Here is a 9,205-nt window from a genome sequence, read left to right on the forward strand (position 1 = left end):
TTATCTCCCATCCCCACCATACCTTCTGTCCGCTCCTTCCTCTGTAAAGCGTTTTGTTTCCTAGCTTGCTTTATTGAGTGAATGAATAAGGTTAGTAAGATTGCTTAAAAGAAATCATGGTTTGAAAGAGTACCTATTACCTACGATACGTTTTATTTAATTATCACAGGTGGAGTTTACAATACGTTTAATATCTGGAACAAAATTTCTACATACAGACAAACACAAACAGTTTCGTAAATTTTTATCACTGACGTTTGCTCTTAACCGTGACTTATTAATTCAGCAAATGGTTTTCCAGCTCTCGCTATATTAAGCGCAGTCTTTTAACTTGCACATACAGCTGGGCTATTATTGTTGTCGTCCTGAAAACTTGAAAACTGTGCTCCATAAAATGTTAAATCAGTTAGATGAGAGACATGACGAGAGAAAGTCGCAGATCTCTCGTGACAACAGCAACTACGACAAATTCAAATGGCTCTGAGCACTATGGGACTTAACTGCTGTGGTTATCAGTCCCCTAGAACTTAGAACTACTTAAACCTAACTAACCTAAGGACATCACACACATCCATGCCCGAGGCAGGATTCGAACCTGCGACCACAGCGGTCGCGCGGTTCCAGACTGTAGTGCCTAGAACCGCTCGGCCACTCCGGCCGGCCAACTACGACAGATTCATCTGGTATCGTCAGATCGCTCTTCTTAAGCTCAGTCAATTCCCCATCCGCTCAGAATCCGACAATAAATTGTACTCGTCCTTGTGAAATTTATTATAATTGCCTTCAATACTAAACTTCCGTTGACCAGCGAGAATACTGTCACATATTAAACATTTCGAATTTTCACGTTTTTGCACAAAGAAAAAATGATTCTCCCATTACTTTTTAAAAGATAGCAAATCTCCACTTCTCCGTTTCTTGAAATACAACGTTCACTACATAGTGCTCGCTTCGCATCAACGTCCGCAGCTTAGCCTGGCACTACACTGCCGCAACCTGTCGGCTGTCGCCACAGCCCCGGTCGACGCCTGCATGCGAGCAGCACACGTGCGGCGCTGTGCGCTTATGAGCCGCGTGCAACGTTTGCCCGCCCCTGGTGTAGGGTAATGAGAGAAATGGTCCAATTAAGTTTAGTGAGCTCCTCTCGGGAGCGCATACTTGTTTGAGGTCTTGGGGTGTCATTGACAAGGAGAAATTCGTTTGAATTTTTGTGGCGCGTTTGAGCATTGCAGGAGTCACAGCTGCGTGCGACCGTCCGGCACGCTGGAGAGGGGACAGGTTTTCGCGACCTTGCTGCGACGACGACAGGCGCCATGCCCATTGACTTAGCGTGCTTTTGTGCACTGCCAGGTCTCCGCAGACGTCCTTCAAGCGCGTATATCTGCAACGCTCTGGTTTTGTGCGTAAAAAAGCTCAATGGCAGCTCTCTGCTTGAAACGTCCCTCCGTTACTGACGCCATTTTGCAGTCCACGTATAGCGCCGCCCCGTCTCGGTAATTCATGAAGCTATAGGGGCACACTCAGTCCTTGTGAGGTCAATTGGGAAGTTATTTAATTGAGAAGTAGCGACTGCTGTCAAGACAAGAAAATTGACAACGGCCGGGAGACTGGTGTGCTGACCACACGGTTCTCCGTATCCGCAACCGGTGATGCCTTAGAGCTCTGGACGATACGGCGCCCGGTCGGTACCGTTGGGGCTTCTAAGTCCATTCGGACGGTGTTCGCTTGTTTTATAATGACTGGATCGGGAATATTTCACGATGTTCACAACAAATTCCGCATTTGTTCAACCGAAATTGGCCGGAAAAAAAGGGTTGCAATACTTTTGGACGTCGCTAAACATACACCTTAACACCTGACTTTTAAAAGGAGCACTTGATTGTAAGTAGCATAGCAGTTGCTCAGTGCACCATGTAAAAAGTCATGACGTCTTGTTCTCAGCAATAGCGATGAGCACCGGGATGGTGCCGCTGTGCGTGTGGAACGCGCTGTGCGGCTTCTCACGCGGCGCCGCCGTCGTCAACAACAACCTGTGCGTCGCCGACGTTTGTCCCGAGGAGAAGCTGCCGGCCGCCGTGGGGCTCAACATGGTCTGCACCGGATTCATGCTGCTCGCCGTGGGGCCCATCATAGGTAAGGGTCGGGTCTGGCGTCATACACCCGGTACCTAACACTTCCCAGCACTCATTCTTATAATAAGGGTGTCTTCCGACTGCAGAGTGACGCACATTCAACTATTTGTCTTTAAGTGAAGTATTCAGCAACTCTTGTTTAGGAGACAACCCCATTTTTGTTTCAATTTTGGTCGAAAGATTCATTTAACTCAATGATCCTGCAGCGTACAATATAGTGCAGGGTCGGCCACGGCACAGTGTGCTGCCGACGTCCTCTCTCGGCACTATACGGTAGATCTCAGATTTGCTCGGTCCTCCTCGGTATAGCGCGACATTTCATTTAGCAGTGCGATGAGACGCTTTCTTTCAGCATCTGGTGCGGCTTATTTTGGATGGCACAACTTTCTTCAGTTCGGTAGATTCGTGTTGTAAGCGCTATCCTTCACTATTCGTGGTCTAAAGGAAGTCCGCAGGTCCAGTGACTGTTTCCACAAACAGAAGTAGTCTGGCAGTTCATCACTGCAATCCTCTAAAAACAAAAGGTAATCACGAACGAAAAGGATGAGAACGCTCAATATCTATTATGCTGTCGCATCATAGAAGGGTGTCGCAAATTTGCTATGAAACGACATTAAAAGACCAGGCGGAAAGAATTTACATTTTAAACTGACGACGTAAAAGCTAAAAATTACAACAATCGACAGACGATTTGTACGGGATTATTTCTTTTGTACATAAAAGAGGCATGAGGCATGGGACATACGATGGGATTGGTGGTGGGCGTAGTGAATTTTCTGAAGTCGCACGCGTTATTATATTACCTGTTGCTACAGTTTTCGATGGAATTGAACGAAGTGTATGGAGACGTTGTACAGGAACGGATTTGTGGCTGGAAATGGAGGAAAGAAGGTCCTATGAACAGGTGCCCGGAAATGGACGGTCTACTAAAACAGGACAGAGCTGCATCGCATCCGCGTCACACCAGATGTTGAAAGTAGTCCCCAAGGGATTCAATGCACGCGATCGCATATCGCAAGAATGCACTGTTTCGTAGGTTCCTTCGGTTCTCCGAATAGCGTCACAGATGTCGTGAACGCGCTGTTGGAGGGCTTACTCATCAGGAACCAGTTCAGCATACACAACGCTCTTCAGATGCCCCCAGAAATAAAAACCCAACGGTTTTAAATCCGGTGGTCTAGCAGGCCATGCTACAGGGCCCCCCGTCCTATACAACGTCTGCGGAAGATGTTGTTGAGGTGTTGGCGAACTTAATGCGGAAGTGCGGTGGTGCCGTACATATTGCGATGAGAAGGACACTGATTATATACCCTTCGAATAAATAAATCCATATGATTTCAGACCGCACTTCTTCGACATTTCTTCAGCACGTCTGCAATCCGTACCACTTGAAAACTGATTTGTTTCGAAATGAGCAATTTGCACTGTATGTAAAAGTCTTGCGGCAGTCACAAAGCATTTTTTCACAAAATCTCCGCTATTGAAACGATGGCTGATTCGCTATTTTATGAGTTATGTGACATTTCTTTCCGGCATCATTGTGCATCACATGACTTCCTTCCTGTAACTACAATTGCTTCTGGAACGAGGTGAAATCGAAGGAAATCCATATAATGCTTTCGTAGGAAAGACAATATATTATAAATGTTCATATTCTGACCCAGATCGAAAAGTTCAGCTGAACTTCCTCAGTATTCAAACTGATGACTAGTTTATTAGAAACCAGGTGAAAATGTCACCTCATATTATGTTTTTTATTTTCAGTTGACTTCGATTTTTACAGTCATACAGCCATGTGCGGTGCATCAAAATTGTTCTTGTTTACTCACGAATTCATGGTATTGCCGATTCAAGTCATGTGCATCATTCCTTTCACAGTTTTGCTTGGCGAGTTTTCCGGGAGTAACTGAGCAACACTGGCTTGGTTGTGACATCTTATACAAACAAGACAAAACATACAAATTATTAAAAAACACACAATAACACACATGTGAGGAATTAGTTAACAAAGTTCCTTTAAGGTCTTACCCCTCTTCTATTGAAGATCTAGGCACAATGTTCAACTTCCACCGGAAAGTTTTGGTGCCTGTTATTGCCAGGAGTGTCTCACGCTAAATGGTCCACACGTCCCATGTTCCACATCAGTAGAGGTAGGACATCCAACGTATCCCTTCGTTATTTGTACCAATACGTCACGTGGCTAAGATTTTCTTCCTCTCCAAATTCACAGTAGGGAGAATCAGTTTCTTCCGAGTCGGTGAAGATGTTTTTCGTAGCGTCCGTGGCTAAATTTCAGACGTATTACCGTTCCATAAATCCGGCGTGAGATGTTTTGTTTGGAATATCACCCTGTAGCTAGGACGCGGGATACAGATCGTTATATTACCACACCAAACAGATGGCAGAGGGTCTCCATTGGTTGTCCCACTGGTTCCTTATCGATACCTTCAAATTGGCAACAAAATTCGGGACTTGTACTCATGGCTCTCCGTAACGACTGCGTCCTTTGCCAACTTGTCCGCCAGTTCGTTGCCCAAAAGACTGTTTCTCATTATCGTTATTCGACGCCAGTAATTTTCTATTAAAAACTGACCAGGTCCCAGTAGGACTGGTGCTCTGACCTATATAGACAGTTCATCCATTCCGACAATCGAGGATATTGACGACCTTTGCTTGTTACCAACATTGACGCTGGCAAGATATCGGTTCCTGCGATTCCAAGACATTTTAGAACGCTTTAATTTCAAATCTGAAGTCGGATAACAAATGACAACAGAAATATTTTCTCGTGTGATGTAATTACAAATTAACAATTTCGGTTTTTTCCCCTTTACTTTTGCTTCGAAGCCTTGATTCTTGATAAATTTGATGATTTTAGGCCAACGGGAAGTACGCTATATGTTATGATGAGCGAATTTTCGAGTATAAAAATATGTGACATAAATGGCCGTATCTTTTGACTGAATTGACTTAGAGGCTTAATATGTTTACATCGCCAAGGGACCGTAGAGTGTAATACGTGATATAAATTTTGGCTTGGTACGTCTATTTGTCCCTGAGAAAATAGTTATTAAAAGACCGACCGATGGAGAGACAGACGGACAACAAAGCTATGCTACAAGTTTACTTTGTTAGAGTTGGGTCACGGAATCCTAAAAAGGAAAAAAAAGGTGGAATGGACCAATGAAAGAACCGCATCGTGTTGCTGGAGTCTCAGTCTGAAAATATTCAGTTTATCAGAAATTTACGTAAACGCAATTTTATGGAATTTGTTTTACCGATTCTGTGATAGATGCTCACGTGTTAGGCCGCATTGATACTTGCTTTAGGCCGCATCCAGACCGCGGGCCGCGTATTGGACACCCCTGCTTTAATATCTACAATCATCATTGAACATCAACTGAAAATGCTGTATTTTCTTTTCTCTGTGAGGTACTGGATGGGTTAAACAAAAGGTTTCAGACGTTAGGCACATTTTTTGATTTAACTAAGGCGTTTGATTGTGTTGATGACAAAATACTGCTCCAGAGGTTGGACCATTAGGGAATACGGGGAGTACCTCTCAATTGGTTTACCTCTTACTTTAACAACAAACAGCAGAAGGTCATTATTCACAGTGCTGAGAATGGCAACGTAGTGCGGTCTGAGTGGGGTATGTTCTAATGTGGGAGGGGGTGGGGGTGGGGGGGGGGGTAGGGTTGCCCAAGGGATCAGTGTTGGGACCACTCTTGTTCCTTATTTATGTATACGATATGCTCTCTAGTATTACGGGTAATTCTAAAATATTTCTGTTTGCTGACGAAACTAGCTTGGTAGTAAAGGATGTTGTGTGCATCATTGGCTCTGTTTCAGACAGTGCATTTCGCGACATAGTTGATGGCTTGTAGAAAATAAACTAATTCTAAATCACAGTAAGACTAAGTTTTTATCGTTTCTAACACACAATTCAACAAAACCCTACGTTTTAATTTTCACAGAATGGGCATGGCTCTGAGCACTATGGGACTCAACTGCTGTGGTTATAAGTCCCCTAGAACTTAGAACTACTTAAACCTAACTAACCTAAGGACATCACACACATCCATGCCCGAGGCAGGATTCGAACCTGCGACCGTAGCGGTCATGCGGTTCCAGACTGTAGCGCCTTTAACCGCTGGGCCACTCCGGCCGGCTGAATGGGCATATTAGTGAAACTTAACAGTTCAGATTTCTATGTGTTCATATACGAGTAGATAGTAAACTGTCGGGGAAAGCCCACGTTCAGGATGTCGTTCAAAGACTTAATGCTGCAATTTTTAATATGCGAACGGTATCTGAAATAAGTGCTCGTTCACACGAAAATTAGTCTACTTTGCTTATTTTCATTGGCTTCTGTCGTATGGTATTATATTTTGGAGTAACTCTTCCCATTCTACAAGGATATTTTTGGTTCAGAAACGGGCAGTTCGGGCAATATGTCGTCGAAGTTCGCGAACCTCATGTTGACAACCTCTTGATTAGTCTAGATATTTTGACATTGCCCTCTCAATATGTATATTCTTTACTGTTGTTTCTTGTTATCAATATCAGCTTATTCCCAAGAATTAGCAGCTTTCGCTCGGTTAATACTTGGCAGATATCCAATTTGCATTTGGATCACACTTCCTTGACACTTGTGCAGAGAGGTAAGCAGTACACTGCTTCATCCATTTTTAATAATCTAGCAAAGAATTCAAAAATCTTAGTAGTAAACCACGAGCTTTCAACTCGAAGTTGAAGAGTTTTCTCATGGGTCACTCCTTCTATTATGTTGAGGAGTTCTTTGAAAAATTAAGCTGATTGCGTTTCAGGTTCATAAACATTTTATTTTATCTATTATTACTTTTTATGACATCTCTCTTTCTTTCAGGCTACGTCCGTGACGAGACGGAGGACTACCCGTTGTGTATGCACCTGCTGTCGCTCCTGCTGGCTATAGCGATGCTGTCCTGGCTCATCGAAGGCGTACTGCACTGGTGTCGCCGCAAGAGATGAATCTGATCTGTCAGAATCTAGTTGACGTTTGATCAGACTTCGATTAATAATCACCATGACTTTCAATACATGACAACGTTCCTGTTGCGGGCGATATGCAATCCTGTGCAACATGTAACTAACTAACTATCTGCAGTGTCCTCGGAGAACACTGGAATCACGAAAAGCATGTGACAACATTATGCCTTTCCTAGTACTGTGAACGTTATGGATCATGATTGACAGGAGATCCATTATATAGACACGTTACAAGCTGTGCGTGAAAAATTTGTGTTCTCAGGCGACAGTCGGTAATGAATCTTAGCGATATTTCCGTGTGCTGTGTGTTATAGAGCTTAAGAACAGCGTTGTGCGAACTACAGGGAAACAAACGTGTTCTGTTTTGCCAAGATCTCAGGAACTGTTCCTTTAATTTCTCTGCGTAGGAGGCCTGTCATGGTGAGAGTGTGCCAGTGTTCTGAAGCCTGTTCTTTTAACATAATATGGAGAGCCAAAAACATTGTATAGAACACAGCTGCAAGAACACTTTCCCTGCACTTATTTGTGATAAAACCCTGTGTATAATTATCACTCTCATATTCATTTTCAGACGAAAAATATTTTTCATTTCATAACTATACAAAGAGCAAATGCAGCAAGATACGCTTATTGCAACAAAAGTATTGTCTCAGGTAATAAGGCGGAAATAATTACATTCTTTGGAAGAAACTCGTATTACTGGAGCATTAAGTACTGTGTTAAAATCAACACCATACAACTTATTTTCAAAGGTAAAACCCTACATCGCAGGAATCATATATCATTTTTATATTGAAAATAAAAATTGTGTTTGAATGTTTCCCCTGTACCTATAACCCACAGAATCTTAACCCAAACGCTACTCAAGCTAGATTTGGTTTTCTGTAACTAGCATGAACCTATTGAAGTAATTGTTAAGATTGTTTCTTAAAGTATTACCTGATGTAATTTACCACTGCATTTAAATAAATTTTGACAGCTCATTCATTTATCGTACCGTGAGCGTCATCGGGACGTTTTACATAAGGAAAAAAAAAATTTCATGCAGACATCGGCTGTGCGTGACTAGTGAACTTTTGTCACAATTGCCTTTCGTGCGGTAATATTAATCATAGTTTGTACATGTAACGTTATTAAAATACTCTCTTCCTATAGAGCAATGCTGCTAAACTTGTGTGCCCCATACACGTGATATAAAGAATCTAGAAATCACTTTCTGAAGCATTCCAAGCTGTCACATTCATCCTTAAGAGGAAGAGCTGAAAGAATGTACGGAGGAAAGGGATGAAGACGCGAGTAAATACATGGCAGATGGGCAGCTGTATCCCCAAAAAGAGAGAAACTCAGATCACATGCTCACTATTCATTTCTGATTATAATAATCATTTTGGGACAATGCTTACTTGATGGTTGTTTACTTTTATGTGATTTTTTATGACGTATCTAACATGTAACTATAGTGTTGGCATAGATGCTCTCTGCAATAACGAAAAGACAACATATGTCAAATCACAAGAGAGGAAGACAGAGCACCTGTTAATTTTGGTTACAACATTCCTTTTCGGGTTTGGCTTTCACGATGGAAGTTTATTTTTGTGTGATTTTATTTGATGAGTCGACTACGTAACTGCATTTTTAAAATAGATGGTCTCTGTAATAACGAATAAATAAAAAAGACAGCATACATTAAAACATAAAGTGGAAGAAATACGATAGTTACTGGGAAACCAAAGTTACAAACTACAACAAATGCTGCTATTTATGGAGTGCTCTATCATCACACGAACGCTACCTCAAGTGTAACACCGCTTAACTATGAATAAAATACTGCAATAGGAGAAAAACACGTACGCACAGCACGACACAGCAATGTGATGAATTTTTGTTTATTTAACGGCTATTTATATTCACCCTACAGACTGTTGGTGGGTAAGTTGCGGCTCCTCAACTACCGAACTGAACAAAAGTTTTAAATTAATATAATATATTCAATCCATTAAAATAGTTACAGAAGTATATCAAGGTAATATGTGCCCTAGTTT

General features: G+C 42.2%; 1 protein-coding gene across 1 annotated transcript in view; it reads left to right on the top strand.

Annotated features, from left to right (window-relative positions):
• The window catches only part of LOC126088232 (monocarboxylate transporter 2-like), an 87,318-nt gene extending 79,261 nt beyond the window's left edge, over positions 1–8,057 (top strand). Inside the window, exons 7-8 of the mRNA XM_049906360.1 lie at positions 1,942–2,133; positions 7,021–8,057. Of these exons, the coding sequence (XP_049762317.1) occupies positions 1,942–2,133; positions 7,021–7,145 (317 nt within the window). The 3' untranslated portion in view covers positions 7,146–8,057. The remainder of the gene's footprint in view (positions 1–1,941; positions 2,134–7,020) is intronic.
• The last annotated feature ends 1,148 nt before the right edge of the window (positions 8,058–9,205 follow it).

The sequence above is a fragment of the Schistocerca cancellata genome, chromosome 6 (assembly GCF_023864275.1).
Source record: "Schistocerca cancellata isolate TAMUIC-IGC-003103 chromosome 6, iqSchCanc2.1, whole genome shotgun sequence".
Lineage (NCBI taxonomy): Eukaryota > Metazoa > Arthropoda > Insecta > Orthoptera > Acrididae > Schistocerca > Schistocerca cancellata.